Here is a 25,470-nt window from a genome sequence, read left to right as displayed (position 1 = left end):
TTATTGCAACCCAAATACAAACTTTGCTAGCCTCTTGAGAGTAAGTTCGTTAACTTTTGCGACTATAAGTGACTCTAACATATTAGGGCCCTCTAATCCTTCAAAGGCATTTGCTCTTTGTAGTTCAAGTTCTTCTCGGGCTATTATTTCACCCTGATACATTAGAAAATTGAGAGCATGTGCAGGTTCAAACTTAGTTAGATGTATGTGCACACTGCAAATATAATTATAATTATATAAGGCAAAATAGAGTAAGTTGTGCTGCAATGATGCGACTTTCAAACAAGACCTATGATTAGCATTGAAGACATGGCATTTTGTTAAATATATGTTCTGAAAATAATAAAGTGATTATCAATAATTAGGGTGAAGAGAGTGGTTAAACAGGTGAAAGTGGCAAACTTCAAAATCGACCAATCAGAGTGTGCCATGTCAATAAGTGTGAAGAGTTTAAACATTGGCGAAAAGTGTTGGCAGTGGTTAAACAGTTGAAAGTGGTAAACTTTATATATATATACACACACATCAACACATACACACACACATCAATCATCATCATTCTCTCTTTCCCGATTCGGTGATGCTTCCCCGCCAGGGGCGGACCCAAGCCCACCTTAAGGTGGGCGGGCGCACCCCCGGGGAAAAAAAAATTAGTGCTAATTTCCGTCGAAAATCCTGTCCGCACCCCTTGGAATTTTTCGTCCGCACCCCTTGGATTTTTTCGACCGCACCCTTGAAATTTTTCGTCTGCACCCCTTAGGTAAAAAGTGTTATCAATTTATATTTTATATTTTTAGTAAACTTCTATTTAAAAAAAAATACTACCTAAATTATATAACTTTTAATACCTAACTAATTAAACCCAAATACCCATACATTTACCCACTTATAATTCCTAACTAGTTAGCCCACTAAGTTTTAGCCCATTAACCAAACCCAACAATATTTCAAACTATAATAAAATAATTAAAGCCCAAAACCTTTAGAAATTCTCTCCCACTCTCTCTCTCTCTTGCGTCCCTGCACTGCCAACGAACAACATCAACCAATGACAACAGTCCAGCAGCCGGCGACCACCATAAATAGCCACCATACCACCGTCGTTTGACACCAAATCTAACCGGAATCCGAACACGGGTAAGTTTCTTTGTTATTTTGATGACTTTGGTTGATATTATAGGAGAAAAAAGGGTAATAAAGTTGTTAAATAGGTTTGAAATTTTGTGTGTTTTGACGTTGTTTATGGTTGTTTAGATGATTTTTAGGGTGATTATGTTGTTTATATATATTTAGATTATGTTGTTTATATATTTTTAGGGTGATTACAACTTACGTTATGATTTCTAAGGCTTGAATAGTTGAAAATTAAAATTAAATTTGAAACATTGTGTTATGGAGCGATAAACTTATGTTATATAGAGAAAGAATTGCTTAAGAATTTTAATTTTAGATGATGTTTTGGATAAATTTCAAAAAATGAAAACTCGTAGGGCGTCGACGTTTTAATTATGTTTGTAACAAGGTTTGACATGTTTTTGATGTTTATATGAATTTAGTTTGATGTTCGTTTGTTTTACATAACCCGACCCGATACGAACCGGTTTTTACTTATATACCTAGGGGCCTAAAATTTTTAAAAATATTCCGCACCCCCATGAAAAAATTCCTGGGTCCGCCACTGTTCCCCGCTTGTTCAAGTTTGCCGAGCGGCAAAGGAGGCCGGCGGCGGTGTTGCCGCGCGGCAAACTCCTTTGCCGTCGAGTTCACCGCTCCACTCCCTTTACCCTTAGAAATAGAGATGATTAGTTGTAATAAAACGGATGCAGAAATTGTTTCTTTAAAGTCTCTTTTAATGAGTTTTTTCTCAAACTAGTGTTAGTGGAAAAAATATTTACCAAAATAGTGTTCCTTGAAACAATCCCAATGTATTTAGTTAGTCAATTCGTACATTGGTCTTACCCAAAATAAAAACAATCCCAACACAACTCAGAAAGTAGTGTTTGTAAAAAACAAGAGCTTAGAGCTTTATGGCTTTTTAGGAGATGCTAGTTTCAAACATTTTTTAGAATTTTTTTATTTTGATTCCATTTTATTGTCCACTCTATTTAAAATATATTAGAAATACTAAATAGTATGATCAGTGAATCAATATTATTTATAAATATTAGATTTTCTTGATAATGATTTGTAAAAGATATATAAAAAGATTTTAAATATTAAATTAATACCTCCAAATCTTAAAAAAAAAGTGAAATGAGAGAAACAAAAGATAATCGAGAATGAATGGACATGAAATGGCAACCTATTCCGACTCGTTTGTTACATGTTTGTTCTAAATAAACGGACATAGATGAATGTAAATGAATAGAAATAAACAAACGTTTACAAACTTAAACAAACGAACAAAAAACTTTGTTCATTGATTGTTCGCTTCGTGCACACAGAGCTAATATTGATTGAAAAAAAGGAGTTATTTAAAAAAGGAGTTATTGGTAAAAAAAGTATAATGGGTTGATTGGAAAAAACAAAGAAATAAAAGAAAATTATTGGATTGGTAAAAAAGAAATATATGATAAGAAAGTTAAAAAAATAGATAACGGATTGATTAACTTCAAATATATAGGTGTGTGTAAAAATGTTTAATATATAAGTTAAAAAACAAAAGGTAATTACAAAATAAATGAGAAACACTATTTTGATAAATATTTATTCCACCAACAATAGTTTGGTAAAGAACTCTTTTTCTTTTAATCTCCTTTCAATTGTATGGAAATTGGCTAAATCCCAAGAAAAATTAGGGATGTTTCCTAATGCAATTAAAAAAAACATAGAAAATATAATATTTGATTGTATTTATATAAAAACCCCATGTTAAAGATTCTTCTTCTCTCAACAATGATAATTTAGGTTTCATTTCTTGGTATAGTCTTGTGACCTACACGATGATCGAAAATTATGAGTTGTGAAATTTGTTTTCTTGGGATTATTGTTTGTTATTAGTACTCTATAGCAATTAATGAAAAATAGAGCTAATTACAATATATACAATTAGACCATCCGTAATGGTTAATGTCCTATAAGAGACATTTTCTGCCACATCAGCATCATAATGCCTCTTTAAAATATGTAATGGTTAACGACTCTTAATACCATTTCAATCATTTATTTCCATTTTCTCCTCATTTAGCGTTATGGTAGAAATGTCCATCCCTTTTCATACCTCAATAATGCCAAAGAGTCGGTGTGTGTGTGTGTCCACTACAAGAAAAGTGACTATTAGAGACTAAACTATCAGAGACTAAAATATCAGTCTCAAATACATAATATCTGAGGACTGATTAATCAATTACTAATAATATTTGGGATTGATTTGTTTACGACTCGTGTTAATGACTGATAATCAGTCGCTAATATTTTTCCATCTTATTTGAGACTAAATTTCAATAAGAAATATTTACAAGTAATATAAGATTTTGGTGGGAACCTTTCTCGTGACTGATTATCAGTCCCAAATAAGTCTCATCTGTAATGAAAAATGGCACAAATGTCTTGGTGACTGATCTTCAATGTATAATATGGAGGGAACATATTAGAGACTGAAAATCAGTTCTTAATATTCCAAAAACATGAATCAAAATAGGGATTGATATTTAGTTTGGAAAACCTTTTATATATGAACGGATTAAGGACTGATTTTTAGTATCCAATTAACAGGCTCGAGTTCAACCATTTGAAGGGAAGTAATGAGACTGAAAATTAGTCTCAAACTGTTGTAAATGATAATCAGAGATGGGAAAGAATATTTAAAAGGAATTGAATTTTATTGATATATTTCTTCCATACAAAACAGGGAAAAACGAGCCTTTATTTATAGGCTTTACAAGAACAAATAAAAGAAAATACTTAAATATGGAGATGATCTTGAGGAATCAATAATTTTCTCTAAATTATTTTTTTCCTTTTCTAACACTCCCCCTCAAGTTGAATTGTGGGATTGCCACGATTCAACTTGGATTGGTTTTGGTTTTGGATTTTGTTTTGAAAAAAGGTTTTGTTTTGATTTGAGAATTTGGGTTTTGAGTTTTGGTTTTTTTTTTTCCTTTTTTTTGGGTTTTTGGTTCCCCCTCAAGCTGAAAAACAACTTGGCCATTTGGGTTTTGGCATTTGTTTGGGTTTTGATTTTGTTTTGGTTTGGTTTTGATTTTTGAGCTTTGGTTTATTTATTTATTTATTTATTTTTTTTGAGCTTTGATTTTTTTTAGCATTGTTTTTTTTAGCTTTGTTTATTATTTTTTTTTGAGCGGAAGGTTGATGCTTGGTTTTTCTTTTAATATTTTTTTTATCTAAAAGAAAGGGAGCCCTATCCCTTCGCCTGCATAAAATACCAAAAATCACTAACTGCTTCTTCCCTTGAAAGCCTTTTAGTTGTCCATGAACTTGAACATACATTCCTTCCAATATCGCTTCCATCTCCTTCGTGTCAACAGCCTCATGAACCCATCTGTTACAGTCAATACGACCCGTACCATCATCAAGCACAAAAGAAACATCAGTAACCCTCTCAGCTTTATTCAGCACCATCCCAACCAACTTAACGTTATTGACATCAACACCGTCAATGAGAAAATTCACTTTATCGACATTTGACAAAAACGCTTTGTTGATTTGCTTCACGGTTAATGGAATCAGCGTCTGCTTATCACGATGCTTGCTTAAGGCGGAGGGGAATGGATCTGTAGTCTGAGTGGCCTGAGAAGGCATGAAACCTCCGCCGGAGAAGGCGGCAGCGCCGTCGAACTCGCCACCGTACATGTTTTTTTCCGATCAGAGTTGATGTATGGTGAAAGATATCTAACAGTGATTGTTGATTTGTTGTGAGAGAATGAATTTGGGAGTTAGGGTTGAAAGTTTGAAACCCTACTGACAGATGAATGAAATGTGTTCCCGCCAATTTATTTCCCCCTTTTGGGTTGAAGCGGTTGCAAGGTTCGTCGATTGAAAGGTTCGTTGGGGAACTGGTTGACGAAGGCGAAGACAGAATCTTCGTTGGGGGGGTTTGAACGAAGATTGACTCTTCGTTGGGGAGTTTGACAAAGATCGATTTGTTTGAGGTTTGTTGAACGATTTTGGTTTTGGTTTGAGATTGACGAACAGAGTTTTCAAGGATCACAACTCTGCTCTGATACCATGTTGTAAATGATAATCAGAGATGGGAAAGAATATTTAAAAGGAATTGAATTTTATTGATATATTTCTTCCATACAAAACAGGGAAAAACGAGCCTTTATTTATAGGCTTTACAAGAACAAATAAAAGAAAATACTTAAATATGGAGATGATCTTGAGGAATCAATAATTTTCTCTAAATTATTTTTTTCCTTTTCTAACACAAACATCTTGTAAGTGACATACCTTGAAAAAGGTGATGATCACGGGCCTCTTCCATGGAACAAGTAAGACCTTACAAGGGTTAGATGTCATTCCCATACTTTCTTTAGTTATTTCATGAATTGTAATGGAATTGGAATCGGAATTTGAGAAATTAAAATTTGATTTGTAATTTAGGTGTGTTTGTTTTGCAAAATGGAATTAAATTTGAATGGAATTGGAATATAGATTCTCTTCCTTATGTTATTATTCAATTCCAATTCTATCAAGATTTCATTCCATTCTGTGAAATGAACACTACCTAATAATTAACGAAACTACTTATACACAAGAATTTAACTACGTTTAAAATTTTGAAATATACATCTTCCTTTGTTATTAATGCTAAGTTTTTGGTATATAAGAAATATAACAAAATATATAATTGTTAAAGTCAGGACTACTTTTGTTTTACTGAGTTAGTAAGCTGTGAAACACTTTTTACCCTTGAAATTATTATAATTAAAAGTTGGGATAACTTTTGCTTTAACAACGGTTGCCTGAAATACTTTTTACCCTTGAAACACTTTTTACCCTTGAAATTATTATAATTAAAAGTTGGGATAACTTTTGCTTTAACAACGGTTGCCTGAAATGAATTTTGAGATATTTAACAAAGTTGACATTCATAAGGCCTATGATTCGCTTAATTGGGATTTTCTTAACTCCATCATGATTCAAATGAATTTTCCACCTAGGTGGTGTATGTGGGCTATGGCTATTCTTCAATCTTCTCGGGCCTCCGTACTTGTAAATGGTTCTCCCACATTGGAATTTAACTGCACTCGCGGCCTCCGTCAGGGTGACCCATTATCCCCGTTCTTATTCATCATGGCAATGGAGGCTTTAACAGGCATTATGCACAAGGCTTCCTCGATTGGGTTATTTCAAGGCATTAAATGCTCTACGAACGGGCCAATTTTAACGCACTTGCTATATGCGGACGATGTAGTTTTTCTCGGGAAATGGTCGGTTGAGAATGCAAAAAACTTAAGAAGAATCCTTAGATGTTTTTTCATGGCGTCCGGGCTCAAGGTAAATCTTGCAGAAAGTAACATTTTTGGCGTTGGAATAGAGCACAATGAAGCTGAGGTTATGGCTAATGTATTAGGATGCAAAGCTGGATCATTCCCATTTAAATACCAGGGCCTTCAAGTTGGTGGCAATATGAACCTAATAAAAAACTGGAAGCCGGTTCTAGAAGTCTTTAAAAACCGGTTGTCTATATGGAAAGGGAAAACCCTCTCTTGTGGTGGAAGAATCACACTCATAAAGTCAGTTCTTAATTCGCTTCCGAACTATTACTTTTCATTATACAAGGCCCCGGTCCAAGTTATTAAAGAACTCGAGAGTATTCGGAGATCATTTTTTTGGAGCGGTACAGAGGATAAAAATAAAGGTAATTGGATCGCTTGGGAGAAGGTAATAGCCCCGGTTGAATATGGCGGGGTAGGTTTCGGTTCTCTAAAAGACACTAATCTCGCTATGCTAGCGAAATGGTGGTGGAGGTTCAAGGTGGAGAAAGACAGTTTGTGGAGAAAGGTAATTTGGACTTTCCATAACAAGTCGAGATCATGGAACTACATTCCAGTCAAGCTATCGTTACCCGGTCCTTGGAAGCAAATTCGGAATATCTCGGCCGACTTAGAAAATTCAAATCTAAGTTTAAGAAACCAATTAAAAGGAGCGATGGGAAATGGAACTGATATATTATTTTGGTTAGATACATGGCTTGGAGAATTACCACTGGCTCACGAGTTTCCAGGTTTGTTTAGCATAGAGTCTGATAAAATGTGCACAGTATCGGCCCGAATTATTAACACTACGTTAGGTGTCTCTTTATCATGGGTTTGGAATCGTGCACCGTCCTCGGTGGAAGAAACAGCGGAATTGCAACAACTTGTACAGAAACTTTCCGGTATTAAGTGTGTTGATAAAAAAGATCGTTGGATATGGGGTCTTGATCCGAATGGGATTTTTTCAGTCGCTACTATCAAACATCATGTTATTTCCACTAATAGGTCGCCGCCAAGTACAATATTCAAATGGAATAACTGGACGCCAAAAAAGGTCGGTATAGTAGATTGGCGAGCGATGGTGGAAAGGCTGCCGACAAGAAATGCACTAGAGTTAAAAGGTATCCATACGGCTTCGACAACCTGTCCACTATGAAATGAAGTTCTAGAAACAAGCGAGCATCTTTTCGTGTCATGCCAGTTTGCTCAAATGGTATGGACCGTAATTTTGCAATGGTGTAAGATACCAAATTTTTTCATCTTTAGCATAATGGATCTGATTCAAATAAATGACCTGGTGTCTGGATCTCCCAAAATAAAGAAAGCGATACATGCCATTACACTTGTGTACCTTTGGAGTATTTGGAGGATGAGAAACAAGGTCGTTTTCGAACAAACCCCTGCCTCAATTCCTGTGGCGGTGGAGGAAATAAAACATATGAGCTTCCAATGGGTCAAATATCGTTCAAAGGATGGCAATCTGAATTGGGATAGATGGAGCAGGTTCGAAGTATTTTGAAAGGTGCTGAAGTTATATTATGTTACAACTATAAGCTTTGATTGGTTTTTCTCTGTTTAATTGTAGTCCTTTTTTGGTTTTTGTTTGGTGGATGTATTTATGGTGCTAGCACCTTGCTAGATGATGAATAAATTTTTTTTGTTGGTCGTTCAAAAAAAAGGAATTTTGAGATATTATTTTGTACTTTCAGATGTGTAGTTTTCATGTGACACGGCGGTCTAGATTGATTAATTACATTTTTTTGTTATTATCTTGTGATGTGACCCATTGGGTCAAGAGGTCAAAGCGTATGGATAAACGTCACATTAATACAATAACATTTATATTTGTATTTTAGGAGGTGTTTGATGTTACGTTTTCAAAATAGATTATGCGTTGCGTTTTAAAAAAGCATGTATGTACATGCTTCTCCAAAACTGCGTTTTGGAGGCAGATAATCACTTTTTCATCCAAACACTTTTTTAGATTATTTATGTTTTACAAACGCAATAATCAAATAATCACTTCAAAACGTAATCCCAAACACCCTCTTAGTTAATCAAAATAATTAAACATTAGATTTTACGAACAGCATATGTAAATGTCAAAGCTTTTTGTTTGTAGACTGAGCGAAACAAATAACAATTGGTAGAAAGAGGCTAGATAGAAAATCTTAGACCAAAGAGCTTGTAGACTAGTAATATCAAAGAGTATTGTAAAGAACTACCCGCACTAAACCACAGGGTTGTAGTCGGTTTGAGAACCCTCCGTTCAAACCGGTTTAAAACGAAGATAGCGGGTTATAAACTGCTTTCAAACTGGTCAAACCTAACCAAATCGATCATTTTCCCCTTTTAAACTGGGTTGTAACCCAAACCGGTTTAAAAAAAAAAGGCTTTGATAATTGTTGAAAACGCGGAACATGTTCTTATTGATACAAACCCTTCTATTAATACGTGAATGGTAGATCTAACCTTAATGGAACAACTTCAACTTGGTCAGGGCTCACATAGCCTAACAGATTGGACTGGTCCAATTAGGATACCTTTTATTTAAGAAAAGCACCTGGCGCTTGGAATAAATCAAAAGAACACCGTTTCATTTTATTTATTTTTGAACGGAACATCGCTTCATTTTAGATCTAAACGCAGCCTTTATATAGCAATGCTATTTTCCGTCCAAACCTTTCTAAAAGGACGCCATTGTATATATACAACCCTTCAGCTTTATATAAATGGTAATTGTTTCTAAAGAACATGACTTTTAAACGAAAAGGTACAAACCCAAATTTAGTAATCTATATATATAATATATGAATAAAGTGTGGGACACGTGTCAAGTGCTGGTGCAACCAAAATAGATTTTTGGCGGGAAAATTGTGAGAAACCTTATGTTTTCACACGGGATCCGAATTGGGTTATCCAAACCCGTTTTTTTAACCCGGGTATATATTGAAATAAAAAAAACCCTAATCATTCTAATCCATCATTTGTTCACACCGTCATCCCACACTTGAAGAGCCGCCATATTCTTCTCATCTCCGATCCATGATTCAAGCTTCATTCCGTTTTCTTAATCTTTTCTCAAACCCCAATTCCGTTAGTTGATTATTCGAGATGGGTTTTTCACTTCATCTTCTTTAGGGTTTGTTCACTGTTTGTTCTTGATTAATCGACCAATCTGTTAACTGATTGATGGAGAAGATGATTACAGATTAGTGGGATGATGAAGACGATCGGAACATGATGATCGGATCGTCGTCCAGTGATGGGAAGATGGTGATAAAACTCAAGATTCCGAAGCTTTCAGATGAAGCTGTAACGGAAGATGAAGAATCTTCAGTGATCTTAGGTTACACCGATCAGGATCTGGTTTCCACAGACTTTGTGGGAGACAACAGGTAAAGGGATTATTTATATCATTGTTTGTTTCAATGTTTTTTTCAAGTGTATAGAAGAGTCATGTTGTATGTGTATTAAAGTATAGGTTGGAATTATTCACTTTGAGCTAAAAGAATGGATTTAACAAACTAGGACGCTCAATTCTTGCAAACGAGGCTATTAAAATGGTATTTCTGGTACAGAAAGAAGAAGAAAAAAAGTGAAGTTATTGACATTGAGGTCACACTTCAAAGGATCCAATTGAAATGCAGGGATGTCTGCTCTTTGAGGGTTAAGGTTTGATCCTATATTGCAGGTATTAATATATTTTATTTTTAATTACATAAAAAGTTGATCAGAATAGTGAAGTAGACATGGCTTGATGAGTTTGTTTTTGTGCTAATAATGTTACAGTCACGTTCGTGTTAAAAAATATAACAGCATTGTCGCCTGCTGAATCGCCTTACACAAGTGGCATAGTTCCAGGTAGTTAAAGGTATCAATATGTTCAAAACTTGCTATTTTATACTAACAATGTGGTTAGTTATAAGTATGCAATGATTCTTCCTTTTTTGCTCTTATTTTTTTTATAATTCAAGATCTCATTGTTTCGGAATTTTGATATAAGAAGGTTGTTTTTCTTTCTTTTTTTTTGTCAGAGTTTCTTCACCAAGCTGCTGATCTTACATTGATACCATCAGCTGCTATTGCAAAGGATCTTCAACAATACAAAGTTGCAGCATGTAATTATATATATGTGGATGAACTTAACTTTTTAATGCCATGCACCAAATAAACGGTCAAAAAAAGATTTTTAATTGATTATTTTATTAATGAAATAACACGTTTTTTATTTTGTTTTTAAGATAACACATTTCGTCTGTGGAATAAGGGTGTGGATTCGGATAGCTTTCATCCGAAGTTTCACTCTCATGAAATGCGAATTATACTATCGTACGCTTCTTCTTTGACTAACTAAAATTATGGTTTTCATTAAAAACTAGAGGTGGTAACTTTGACCCATTAATGTGGGCTAGGTTCGAACTGTGATGGGTCAAATAAAAAAAGAGCTAAAAGGGGAACGGGTCAAATAGCTTGAACATGTGATGTCAAGCGGGTTGAAAATCATTCAAAGTCTATATTAAATCAATCTATAATTTTACTTTCTTACAAAATGACCAAAAAATGGTTTATCTGAAACAAAATCACCAAATACTATGGTTGGAACATTGTTCATTTCTATTTGAATGATTTCAGAAATGGTGAACCTGATCGACCATTGATCGTACATGTTGGGCGTATTGGAGTCGAGAAAAAATTGGGTTTCCATAAAAGGTAGCTTCTACTTTATTTATTCCCTTCATTCCATGAAATTACTATTCCAAAGTTTATTCTATTGGTATGATTACTTGTTGTAAAAATTATAGGGCAAATGATATATTAATATATAGTTTGATGTTGGTGTGATCTTTTAACCCAGTTTTGTTGTGATTTTTTTATGGTAAATGACATATGCAAGGAATTGAAGAGCAAACAATTAAAGCTGAAGACGTATTCAAGGCGCTTGAAGAGATCGAGTTTCCAGAATTCATTGCACCACTAAGAGCCTCTCTTGAAGGTCAACCATTACTAATTTACTATGACGTGTGCAATCTCTTGTTCTGATTTATTTTCTATGTTATAGCTAATAAAATGTCATGGGTCTGTATGAAGCTTTATGGTTGCTATATAACCCTGATGGCAGTGACTGTTATGTTAACAGCTTTGTTCATGGTTTCAGAGTTCAAGCAAAAGAATGCTAAAAGAAAATCTAATTCATCCAAAGCAAAGGAAGCCAAAAATAGCAAAACAGAGGAGGAGCCTGTAACGGAGAACGGAGAATCGTTGGAGAACAGAGAATCACACGAAAATGGTGATGAAGATGGGATCACAGCCGACATGTTTCGGTTGTGAGCCGACATGTTTTCACAATTAATCGGTGCCGTTGGCGATGGATTTTCAAATTAAGTCGGGTCACTAGATTAGGTGATTTACTTTTTATTTTTTCTTAAATCATTGAGAGATTAGTTGTATATTTCTTTTTATACATGTACCAAAATAAAAGATGACAACAAGATGATCCAAGGAGTGGGTGTGGAGTCTCTTTCTGAAGAGGAGCTTCATCAAGCATGTTGGGATCGTGGCTTACTTGGATTGTGCTCGGTTGATGAAATGAAGCAACAGGTTATTTTGAAATAACAAATAAATTTAAATATTTGTATTGTCATAACAAAAAATTAAAAGGGTTGATACTTATTATTGCAGATTCGTGATTGGTTGGACTTCTCCCTTAACCATTCAGTACCATCTTTGTTAGGATTCTCACACCGATACTTTTGAGGCTAGGTAAGATTCAATAATAATATTTAAACTGTTTACGTATTTAGCAATCTTTCGATGATTAAACCTTAATTTGTTAATTTTAATTGATTTATATCTTCATTTTATTTTTCGTGTAATCAATGTATTTAAGTTATTTTCAGCCAACATAAGAAGCTAGCGGAAAAAAAGGATGCTGGTGATTATCACTCTCGGAAGCTTTGGGGCAATTACTCAGGTGCTTACATTCAATTATTGATGTGAAACATACATTCTCTCTTATTTAGAGAAAAATTCCAATTTCGTTCCTCAAAATTTTTGCCGGTTTTGCGACTTTCTTCTAAAGGTTTGTTTTTTCGCATCTGGATCCAAAAGTTTTGAAGTCTTGCTATTTTCATCCAGCTCTTTAACTTCATCCATTTTTCTCACTTAAGTCAGGGTATTTCTGTCTTTTTTGTTAACTTAACTCCATCCATTTTTCTCACTCAAGCATGCCTTTAAAACTAAGACGCGGGAGTGGAGTCAATCTGAAAATCCATTTTAAAGGGAACTGCTCTTTTTTGCCTTGGCATGAATGTCGACCGGATGCAATTTACAAGATTAGTTAAGCATGAAAAGGTGTTTTTGAGTAAACTTGGGTGAAATGGATGTTGACAATGGATATGGGGTTGGCGTAGTTTTTTTTTCAGCCACGGGGCTTGTGTTTTTATTCTCTTTTTGCAAGCTATGCTTGCACCACTTTTTACAAGGTTGACATATTTAGACCAATTCAATCCCATGTGCTTTGAAGACTTAGAAAAGCTTTTTAACAATTTGGCTACTACTCTATAAACTTTTAATTATTTATTTAGTACTTATCTTTTTTTACTTTTGATTACTTCTGGTGATCTCGATTTGTTTTTCGATAAATAAAAAAAATCAACAGAAGAGTGTGAATTATAGACAGGCTGATTAGCATGTTCAACAGTTCAAGGGTAGCAATTCCAGGTAAATATGGTTCTTCGATTTGCATGATTCTGCCAATTTATTTTATTTAATTTTTTTTTAATCATTGGGTACTAACAAATATCTTTTCATTTGTTTTAATTGTGATATATATACTTTAGTTGTCTCAGTTTAGAAACAAAGCAAGGCTGAAAACGATACAAGATGATGATCAAATGACGAACGACTCTCCAAAGGTACGTTTCAGATAGGAAGTAGAAAGTTCGACATTTCCGTCCACATTATTGGTTTCTTCACCAGTAAGAACGTCATTGTGAATTTTGATAAAACACCTGTTGGAGGTGAACAACGTAAGAAAGTGACGCGATAGATTACTTATAGTGTGGATTTGAAGTGTGGGATCAGCAATCCAGCTCAAAAGGCTTATCTTTCCAAGTTTCCGGGTTGATCAGTTTGAAATTGTTTAATGTTTTATATCATCTAACACTAAGATTGATTCATATACCATTAAAGATGCTTAGAGATGTTGTATGGGGTGTTTAATGAATTGTAACTTTTGGTGCAAATATCAATTCTGGTGATGTACAAATCAAATTGAAAATTAAAAGTTTGAGGTTTGGATTGGATTGGATTGATTTTTGAGCAAACTTGTGGGTGCATGTGCATAGAGTTTGATTGATGAATATAAGCTGTTTTACTTTAATAAGCATAAATTGTGCATCTTTTTTCTTGATTGAGAAGGAATCCTAATGTTTTTGTTCATTGATTTGTTCAAAGTACACCCTGTCATGTTTCTTGAATCAGTTAAAAAAATCTATGGGGTTACGTTTTTCTCTATTCCTAATAATTTGTTCTTTACCTCTTGTCGATAATTTGATTAGTCTTAGCTCAAGTAGATATATAACATATTTATTAAAATATTAAGTACTTACATCATTAACCACACACGATCGCCTTTTGCGATGTTGAACATCATAAAAATTCAACTAAAAGAGTAATATAACATAATTAAAAAACAAACAATATAACATTTTCTATGGGTTTACGTAACAACTTTTAACTCAGATCTCAATAATAATTAAAAGGTAATGGCTTTACACGAAAACTATGAATACACATGTAGACAAACTTAGGATACTGATGAAACGAAACAAATAAATTATTGTCAGAAGGGGAAGAAGATACTAACGACTTTCAATATGTTGTTTGTGTACCTTTTATTATCGAAAATTAAATTCTCCTAACCCGGGATGTTCCCGGGTGATAGCCTAGTTGTGTATATATAATATAAGTTCAGTTCAATGATAAACATATATGCTACTAGTTATATACTCATTTTTTTCTGGTTGAAAAATCTGTTTGTAGGTTATAATACTTGGAGGACTAATGTTGCAGTTTTAGAATAGTAGGTGTGTTGTTTTGAATTCTGTTGAGGAGTCAAGGGGATGAGTGAATCTTGTTGATATATCAATAGGTCAAGCTAATCTTTGAAGAATATAACATTCAACACATTGAGTCGCAATCGCTCTCTTCGTCTCCTCTGATCTATGAAACATGTGTGTGTCTTCTTTGTTTTGAGGCCAAGTTGTAAAAATTTGGGTTCATGATTTGTTTGTGTTAATGAAATGGTTTGGGTAAATCGTCTTATGTTCAAGCCTTAGATCCATGGTTCTTGACAACACTATTTAACCAAAGCTGGATTGGTTTCAACCCGCACTGGCTTGGGCCCAAAATCCAATTTGTGCACCTCAAATTGTGGAGTAAATTGCGGTTTCGGTCCCTGTGGTTTAGTGTTTATTGCTATATCTTACAAATTCTAAAAATCTTACAATTTACATATCAAAGTTTCTATTTTATTGCAATTTAAGTCCACCAGACGAACTCCATCCACCTTATGTTAAAACCTGGTCACATGGGCATGTACAGGATATTTTGGTAATTAATCACCTTTGTGTGAACTCTCCACCATGGTGGAATTTCAATACTTACGTAGAATGGTAAAAGGGTGATGTATGGAGAATTAATTTGTGGTCTTTTTCTACTTCGGTAAAGTCAAAAAACTATTATGAGCTTTTAGTTATTTTTATTGGTTAATTTCATACCAAAACTAGTCTTGTTTACAAAAGCATAAAGGTATTTCATTAAATTGTTATCGATTCATTGATTCATTTACCGGTCAATCTAGTAATATAGGTAAGTTATTACAACGATCGAAAACATTGTTTAAAAGGGCTCCTATTTAATAATTCACTTTGAGCACCCAAAAAGGTTGATTCTAAGATTAAATTGGCATGTGCAGTCTGAAATAGCCTCACCTGTCATAGATTATACATGGTGGTGTCATTTTCCGTTTCCATGTGAAGGAATTGCTCACTTTTTCGTATCCAACTATATTTCTTGATATTCTACTTTTGTTACTCTCAAATCTTGAATGTGTTAGACATACTGTATTCTGCTTGAAGTTGAATGGTTTAGTGGAAAATATTAATGCTCTTTTTTACTAGCAACTACTCCCTCCGTCCCACTAAAAGTGTCCTATTTTAAATTTTCAAAGTCTTTATCTGTAAACTTTGACCTTAAATAATTTTGTTGATAATACTTGATGAAAGTTATATGATTTGAATGTGTTTTACAAGTGTTTTTATCGGGTTAATTTTCATCAAATTTTATATAACACAAAAAATATATAATTAAAGTCAAAGCTTACAAATAAAGACTTTGAAAATTCAAAATAGAACACTTTTAATGGGACAGAGGGAGTAGTGTATATGGCTATATTTTACACTATTGTTTCTTTATGAATGCGCTTCTCTCTTTTCATAAGTTTCAAATTCCAAGTCCTTTATTTTTTAGGTTTTTTGATACATTGTGTTGCTTATTGTCCATAACTATTAATTTACATCTGTCGGTGCAACAATATTGTTTAGTTTATTTACGTTTTGACCACCACAAAAGTCTTCTGCTCCATTCAAAATACATCACACACAACATTTGTTATAGAGAGTCAGCGGTGAGAGACAAATATGGTGAAACAGAAGTGACTCCCTTCGGCCTCCGCCATGATGATTGATAAAAGCGAAACCCCTTCAACAGTTCAAGGACCTCTTGGAAGATCATCCATCTTCTTCACCACCAAGATAGCATCACAAACCCTCAGCAATGGCGGCTAGGATTTGCAGGTTAGTTCTTTTTCCCCCTTTCTCATTGTTCAATGGTTTACAATTGGAATTGTTTTTGTCTACATTGTGATTAAAAAATCTTCCAGTTGTAAATTTGTGATGGTATTCGATATATAGTTATTAGGGTAACATGAAGTGAAGAAAAGGAACGACCACCTATTATTCATGTTTTCCAATTTATTTAGACCTACTTGTGTTATTGCTGAAACTCTTAAGATTAATAGTTATAGACAATATATTTGTAGGAATTGGTTTAGATTGCCATGGTTCAGCATGCATATGATTAGAAAAATGTGTATACAAAGTTACAACGATAAATAAAAGAAATACACTTGCAACAATTGGCTTTACGTTTCAGGATATCTGCTGAATCGTATTCATCCCGAATATTCACAAGGTTTGAATTGTTGCGATCATTTGTGAATTTCCAGTATTGATATATCTGATGTTTTCACTACCAGTTCTTTTTTACTTTCTTTTTAACATCTAGATGGTATTTCTTTCTTTCAGTAAATACGAGTTAAGATGCAGACTACGATTTGTTATTGTAATTGTTATTTCTGATGTTAGTCATTGTTTTCTTTTGTGAAGTGGGTTTTTGGTAGAGTTTATTATATGTACGGGTTGCATTGAATTGTGGCAATTCTGGTTGCATCACCACCGATGAAGCCGACTATTTATCCTCATTAGAAAAGGGTCAGATCACAATCCATTCTTTAACTGTGTTATAAATTTTCATGAGTAAACAGTGTCACATTATTTGATATGAAAGATTATTTTGTTAGTTCGATTGTAATTCAGTTTAAATTAAGAGTTTTGTGATTTTTCCTGAGTATTAATAAAACACAATTTTAAATATCTGTTTCTTTTAACACTTATTTACACACACTATACAACCTTAAAAAGTTAGCTGCAAAACTTTTTAAAAGAGCAATCTAATAACATTGCAAATTATAAATATAATTACGTAGAAATCATCATAACATGATAAAGCATCAGCTCATCCAAGCAAATGGCTAGGCCAACTGATATGCTTTCCAGATTTAATAGATTTATAGAATCAATTTTTCTGAAGGTAAAGTCCAGTTGACCAAATTTGGGTAATCTGTCTCGAAAAAATTCTTTGCTCTGCTGACTTCGGGAAGAATCTGGTTACCAATATGATTCCAACGACACAGAAGGAACTCCGGTCAACAGGTGGCTACCGGCTTAGACAAGGGTGCCGATTAACTGTCTAGGTGAAGTATGACACTAATCTTAAATGATGATGCTTGGTGATTGGAACAGCTAAGAACCATTAAGGTCTTGATGTCAGAATATGGTGGTAAAAGTTCAGTAGGGCATGAAGAACCTTTTTGCACACTTGCATCAAAAGGCGATGATCAAAGTTGGGTGCGATAATCAAAGTTGGTTATCAAGGCAGAACTTGCATCAAAAGGTAAGTCAAATAGTGATATCATTCTAACAACAATGTTGATGACACTCATACCATGCACTATTTACTTTTTATAATGTCTTTCGCATACCTTGCACTTCTTTCATAAATTTTCTATTTTTATGTACGTTCCGGTATATGCTTTGTGATGACTGGTATTTCGCTTTCAGTTTTTGATTCGGATGTATGCTCCGCAACGCGGGCGGTTCAATTCTAGTTCACATTAATATAGCAATAGACACTAAACCATAGGGACCAAAACCGCAATTTACTCCAAAATGTGATATTAAACCATCGAATGAGTTAATCTTCAGCCACTTAATCTATGTGTGTGCAATCCTTTAGGTTCATGTGACATTGAGAATAACTAATTCTCGTATCGCTTGATCTAACGGTGTACCACTCGCAAACGATGTGACAACCAAACAATTACACAAGCAATTAGTAGTATCTAGAGAAAAATGCCCGGATAATCCCTGTGGTTTGCCCATTTTTCACCTTTAGTCCCTAACTTTCTAAAATTACAGTTATAGTCCACAACTTTTGCAATTTCGTTCTCGGATAGTCCCTGGCACGGATGGAAGTTAGTTTTGGTGTTAAGTGGATGTGAAATTACTAAAATGCCTTTGTTATTAAAAAAATCTAATTAATCCATCTAAAATTAAGTGGGACCCACCATTTTATTAAAATATTAAAACTAACCCTCCATCCTACCCCACCCCTACCCCCTCTCTGTTTCTTCCCGATAATCTCACCTCCGCTACACCCTTCCGACCGACCACGGTACTACATCTGAGCCACCATCACCGCCTCCACAACCCACAACACAGATCCCCTCACCATTGGCTGCAGCAATGTGGGAACCAACCACCGACAACAACCACAACAGCGCCTCATCATCGCCTCCACCACCGCCTCCACAGGCCCTGCTTGAAAGACTCAAAGACTATGATCAAGAAGACACCTTTGCGTTCTGGGACCAGCTCTCTTCTAACCAATAGAACTTTCTTGTTCAAGAAATTGAGGTTTTTCTTCATTCCCATTTGTAAAAATCGATCTTTTTCATACCCAGTTGGAAAATTTTCATCTTTTTTAAATACTCAATTGGAAAAATTCAATCTTTTTCTTACCCAATTAGGAAATTTTTATATTCTTTCATACCGAATTGGAAAAATTTAATCTTTTTCATGCCCAGTTAGAAAATTTTGATTTTTTTTTCATACCCAGTTGGAAAAATGCAATTTTTTTTTGTAGATCCTTTGTTGTAATTGCTCGCAATGTAATAAAGATAGATTCTTGATGGAGATCTTGTGAGAGTCATGATAATTGATGAATAATCTTGGGATTGTTTTAAACTGTTGGAAATGTCATTTTGCTAAATTAGGAAAAAAATGTTGCATTGGTTTGATGAATTGTTTGTAATGTGGGTTTGTTTGGTTGGTGTTTTGGTAGAGTTTGGATCTTCCTAGGATTTTGGATCTTCCTAGGATTGATAGGATGATTCGGTGCTCATTTAAGTCAAAAGGTTAGGTTTTATCATATGTTTGTGTTTGGTGCAGTGTGTGTTGACTGTTGATATTAATTGGTTGTGTGTGATTATGAATCGGTGATTCAGGGCTACCGATTGCCGCCATCGAGCTGGTGCCGGAAAGTTTTGTGTCTACTGTGGAGGATAGAAAGCTTGAAGATAGAGAAAAATGGTGAGGGTGAGGGTGAGGGTGGGTTGGGGGTGATGATGAAGAGAATGGTAGGCCACACTTAATTTAAATATATTCCTTTTTATATTTAAGTTATTTTGTTAATAATAAGGGCATTTTAGTAATTTCACATCCACTTAACACCAAAAACTAACCTTCATCTGCGCTAGGGACTATCCGGGAACGAAATTGCAAAAGTTGGGGACTATAACTGTAATTTTAAAAAAGTTAGGAACTAATGCTGAAAAATTGGCAAACCACAGGTCCTATCCGAGCATTTTTCTCTGGTGTCTAGCAATACATCTTTGTTACCCTAAACATATTTTTCTAATACAAATGTTTTTAGTTATTTTTATGACTTATTATAGCAAATATGAATAAAATACAAAGGAAGTTACTAATATAAATTATAAAATACAATTACTATAAATCAAAAGATAAAACTACACAGGAACAAATGAATTGAAAGGTATACATAACTCGTATCTACTTCATGCTTAAAATCGTAGCATGGGAGCAAACAAGTACTCCACATAGTATAGCTTCCAAATAAACAAGTAGAATGATTCAATAGCCTCATTGCTTTTGAGATCAACCAAGTTTGCATTTGTCCAAAGTATAAAACCAAGAATGCTATGACCAATTACCATTATTGATCGGATCCAAATACGTGTTGATGATAACCCGATTATTATAGCCACACCGAATGCCATTTCCAGAAGCCATATACTAATCCAAAACACCTTCTTTTGCCCGAATTGCAAAGCAAAGGAGTTAATCCCATTAATCTTATCTCCCTCAACATCAGGAACGTCCTTAAATAGAGCGATAACAATTCCATAGATGCTCATAAATCCAGATACAAAAATGGCATGCTTGGAAAGCAATAGAGATCTTCACTTTATGCACGTCTGAGCATGAAGGTGGAACAAGATAGGAATGATCGCTCCTTGAACTGACCAAAGGCACGTCACTCCTAAACATATGAAGTTAACCATCTATGACAACTAACATTGACCCCTATCAATATAAATACATGTAGTGGTTATAATTTCATCCTTGTACAATATTTGTATCGAGTACAAGGTACAAATCAAATTTATATTCAAGTGCTTAATAATTTATGTTATTAGCCTCTAGTTAAATCACTATGAAATAAATAAGTTTAATTTGAGTGTGACCATCTCCTATTTGTTTTGGATAGACTTTCTACACCACCATGGAAGAATGTCTACTTACACCAGACCAGAAGTGTCTCCAACTCAAAAAAAATTGAACGATTTTTGTATTGCAGTTGGCTTTCACAAGCTTAATTAACGAAAAGAAAGAAGAGAAAGAGAATTAAAGAGAGAAAAGAAAATAAGTGGAAAGAAAAAAATTGAATTAACTATTATGTACGGAGTTCAAAGGAAATGAAAAAATCTTTCCATTCGGAAGGATTTTGAATAAAGGAAATAAACATAAATTTTCCTTTCATTTCTCTCTTTTTTCTCCATTTTCTTTCATCAAAAAAAAAAAAAATTGTGAAACATGAACTTTTTTTACATCCTTCTAAATCCCTTTTTTTCCTTCATTAAATGAAACTTGGGAACATAACGGTAAAGGCCATTAGTTAATGGTTGATATTTTGAAACGATTTTGACAAACTTGTAATTAACGTAGCGGAAGGATATCCATATTTATTTTTGGCTAGAGGCATTAACCATATTGTATAACTAGTTTAATACCCGGCCGGTGGCCAGGTATCGTAATGTCATAATGACGCAAGTATTATTTTGTGCATTCTAAACATGTTTTTTTTAAATAGTGTTTTAAATTCATACCAAGAATCATTTAGTACATTGTGAATCTTTTTTAAGATACAAACTCCAAAAATCAATAATAAGCTTTTTCTAAACACTTTACAAAACATGAAATTACCTTACAAAATAAATTCCCTAGATTAGCAACAGATTCAATAGATTAGCATATTTGCCTACTCTATATGCAAAATCTCATGATACGCAACTATTTTACCACAACAGTTCATTAGCATCAATTACAAATCTGATATTCACCCGCAAAACACAAATCATAAATCAAATACTCATCTTGACCCACTCTGTTTTGCCTGTAACTAAATGGGGATGATCCACCATTTTTTTCATTCTATAGTAAATAATGCAACCCTAAGATATTTCACCCAAAAATTTCTTGAAACTCACAAGCCACAAAGTTTTGACCCAAACCCGTTTGACCCGCGTATCAAACTTTTATTGAATCAAAAGCACTCATTTTGTCAAAACTTATTTGCCCCGTTACAAAAGTAAGAAGGTAGCAGTATCAAGGTTGGCTTGACCAACTTGTGTTGCAGCATGTACGGGTTAGGCCTAACGTCTTGATACAGTTATTCAGTCAGTACATGTTGGCATTTCCTAATTAGAAGTACTCGTCTTGACACCAAAATAGGTCATCCCACCCATTTTTCCATATCCAATAAAAGAGCACACCCAAGTAGTGAAACTCCCATGCCCCAAGGTTGACAAGACAAAGCAAGAAGATAGCAAAATCCAGCCGCAATCTAACCACATGTATGTTTTAAAGTGACCAACAATGGTTGTGGTTTAAGATCGGTTGGTTCGATCTGGTGACAAAGTTTATCCTTATTTCCCCAAGAAAATGTGTAGATTCTTTCTTCTCGTGATAATACCATTGTAAAAAAAAATCAAATAGCAGCTTGTACCATGAATTAGAGACTCGGCTATTTGACTATTTGAAGAGTATTGACTTATTGACTTCTTTGAACTCCATACTCTGCTTCCTCAAGTGAGTCTATTCCAAAGGTATAAAGCTGACCAGAATCATCGATTAGCATTTTTCGACCTGCCCCTGCTACTGCGTGAATTATATGTATTCATGCTAAAGATCTACAACATACACAACTAACTAACACAAAGGGAATCAGTACACTAAGGGCGGCAATTTGGCCCCGTATTACCTAAAGGGTAAATTGGTACTATATAAAATTGGATAGAACATCAGACGATTCAAACGGGTCAAAAGTCACATAAAGTGGATTTTTAATGGATAACTCTTCCTGAATCCATATTCATTTTATTCGGAAAAGTAGATTAGTATCAAAATAACGCAATTTTGCTATTTTATTTAACATGCTAATTATTTAGAAAATGTTTAGACAAAATATGTTACATTACTCAATCCGTACCAAAATTACCATTTTTGACCCATGAATCCATTTGCCATCTCTACTAAGGACTAAAGATGTCTGTAAGTGGATTGATTTAAGTTGCACTTTATCTACGTTGCTCAAATGGGTTGATTTAAGAGGGAAGAAAGAATGAATACACCTTCAGGTTCTTATAATGTCTATAAACAATAATTAAAAAAACACTAATTGTGCAAGAAAATTAGGAACCCAAAGCAATAGAAAGATTACTCACTATTAAAGACCGGTAACAGTTATGATGAATAGCAAGGGCTATAGCAAAACCATGATTTTATCAGTATTCTTTTCTCAACTTAAACCAAAAAGGCAAGAATAATAATGTATTGAATATGACTTCTAGGAAACATTGGTTAATCAGTGACCTGAAATATCATCACCACACCTGATAAAAAAAAATTGTGTATAAAACAATAAAGATAATTTTTAGATAACATATGATAAAGATAATAAAAAAATCATTATTTAATAACCTCTTTTTTAAGTTAGTGATCCCATCAGTGTCTGTATCTGTACTGATAAAAAGCCTCTTGAAATATATGAAAAACCTACAAAACATAAAATAATTTTGCAAGTACATAATGATATTAAAATATATAAATATGTATTAAGCATATGGATATATTTTAGAAATAGAAATGAGATGAGAAATATAAAAGAAATCCACGATATAACACTATCACTCTCTACAATATGTTAGGGCAAGTGCACCCATCATTGACATAGTATAGTGATGGTAAGATACCGAGGTCGTCCAAGGACACAAGAGCTTTTAATATCGGTTTATCGTCAACGTCTAACCGGCCCAAATTTTAAGAAATCATTATTTAATAACCTCTTTTTTAAGTAAGTATAACAACCCTCGGTAAAACCGACACCCTCATAACAGTTCTGACACCCTAATATATCTTTAAATGTATCAATATGTCTTTATATGCACCCCGTATGTGAAAACCGAGCCGAAATACACTATAACATTAAAAATAAAATAAAAATCAGAAATATTAAGCTGAGGCGGGCCGCATAAGCCCACCCCAACCATTCACGCGGGCCGCGCGAGGATATGATCCGGATTCTTTTGGTTTTTAAGTTAAGCGGGCCGAGTATGAGTTTGTCTAAAGTTCATGCGGGTCGCGAGTGTTCAAAATCTGGCACGGCCCTGGGCCGCCACGTGGCCCAACACCCGGATAAGCTAGTAAACGACTCAGCCAAGCTATACGCTGACCACCGGTTGACGCGAGCCGCGAGAAAGTTCGATTTCACAACTATAAATAGAACGCAACGGCCTTCAGTCCGTTTCGCTCATTCCTTTCTTTCTTTCTTAATTTTCTGTAGTGGCGTTACTATACCCGGGCATTATACCCCCTAAAATAGCGAGGTTCTGCTACGATGTAAGTATTATAACCCCTGGAGACGTATTAGATACGCTGCCCGATTGATCTAGGGTTTCGTAACGACTGTCGTGGTTCTGCCCGACGTAGTCGTTGGAATGCCGTCTCGGGGAGGGCATTACTAATGTTAAAATGGGTTATTATACTAACACACGTGCATTTGTGTAAATTATAGATATTCACCAGGAAACCCTAAAGAATAACCTAAAACAGCAATGTGAGTAATCTTCTTTTTGTTAAATGTTTTTACAAAACCTTACATACTTTTCCATGCGAATAGCAGTTATTGAGTATTTGTAAGAATACAATTATCGTGGGTATGTTGGGGTTTTGTATACAAAATTGGTTACAACCTGGTTAAGGAGTAACATTTCCACAAGTCGGGTGTCGACAGTACCAACGGGTGATAATTGATATAACTTGGAAACAAATGTAATTGCGGGATCGCCCTCAATACTGTTCACTGTGAATTTTATTTAAACCTGATTAAACTGGGATTCACTCACCAGTATTTCCCACTGACAAAATCTTTTTAAAACGCGTTTCAGGTAACAACATGTGAAAGCCAAATAGAAGCCAGCTGGACAGCACTGGAGGCTTGGAAAAAGTGGCAATAAAGTTACCTAAAAATAAAACGGATGTTTTTATTAAATAAATAGGATTTATTCCTATAAAATGTGTGTATTGAAAACTTGGGTTTTACCCATATGTTTAATGTTATAAAACATGGTGGTTTACTCTGATTAAATATTTCCTAACTACGGTCCTGATGAAAATTTCCGCTGCCAAATTGGATAAATAAATGTGATACCACCGAAACTGGCTCACGGCCGCCCGTTCTCGGGAACTAGGGATCGGGGGTTGTGACAGAAGGTGGTATCAGAGCTATGCCACTGATTCAGCCACAGAAGTGTTCTGCTGACATCAAAATTCAAAGTGTTAGGAAATAAATTATGGAAATACGTGTATAATTGTATTTCTTGTTATGTGTTATCTGACTATTTGTTAGTTTACAGTATGAGCGACCAAGGACCTTCTGACGCCTATCGTGGACTGTCTGGTTCGCCTAGGAGCGAAGGCACCTCCTCTTCTCAGCCTGCCCTCTCGGGGTATTCTGCTGACACAGAAGAAGGAATCTTTGTGTTTAAGGCTCAGTCTGAAGAGCCATTTCCTCAGAAAAAGAGGGGATGGTTCAGTAGGGGAGCGCACGAGCGTAGGAAAAGAATGAAAAAGTTGCAGGAACAGCGAGTGTTAGCCGCAGCAAAAAGAGAGACTGATGCTTATAATCAGGATATGCTGAATAGGGGTATCGCTAATATCCATATTTTAGCAACCACTGCTGCTGACCCAAACCTGGAACAAATGCTAGCACCCCAGCCGCAAAATCCTGACCAACCTATGGAAGTAGAAAACCAGATAGA

General features: G+C 34.7%; 1 protein-coding gene and 1 long non-coding RNA gene across 2 annotated transcripts; one reads left to right on the top strand and one right to left on the bottom strand.

The window, feature by feature from the left end:
- Positions 1 to 4,818, bottom strand: LOC110887755 (replication protein A 32 kDa subunit B). The gene is made up of 3 exons (XM_022135327.2): positions 4,386 to 4,818; positions 2,720 to 2,807; positions 1 to 214 (listed from the first exon to the last, which is right to left on the bottom strand). Exons 1-3 carry the CDS (start codon positions 4,810 to 4,812, stop codon positions 1 to 3), a joined length of 729 nt encoding a protein of 242 aa, XP_021991019.1. The 5' UTR covers positions 4,813 to 4,818.
- Positions 4,819 to 9,433: 4,615 nt separating this feature from the next.
- Positions 9,434 to 13,757, top strand: LOC110889578. The gene is made up of 11 exons (XR_002563667.2): positions 9,434 to 9,841; positions 9,928 to 10,137; positions 10,236 to 10,317; positions 10,481 to 10,564; positions 11,079 to 11,156; positions 11,341 to 11,439; positions 11,602 to 12,044; positions 12,126 to 12,206; positions 12,344 to 12,417; positions 13,105 to 13,166; positions 13,286 to 13,757. It is a non-coding gene; the product is annotated as an uncharacterized LOC110889578 (long non-coding RNA).
- The last annotated feature ends 11,713 nt before the right edge of the window (positions 13,758 to 25,470 follow it).

Source organism: Helianthus annuus, chromosome 11 (genome assembly GCF_002127325.2).
Source record: "Helianthus annuus cultivar XRQ/B chromosome 11, HanXRQr2.0-SUNRISE, whole genome shotgun sequence".
NCBI classification, from domain to species: Eukaryota; Viridiplantae; Streptophyta; class Magnoliopsida; order Asterales; family Asteraceae; genus Helianthus; species Helianthus annuus.
The sequence above is the reverse complement of the archived record's forward strand: the minus strand, read 5'-3'. Positions and strand labels throughout refer to the sequence as shown.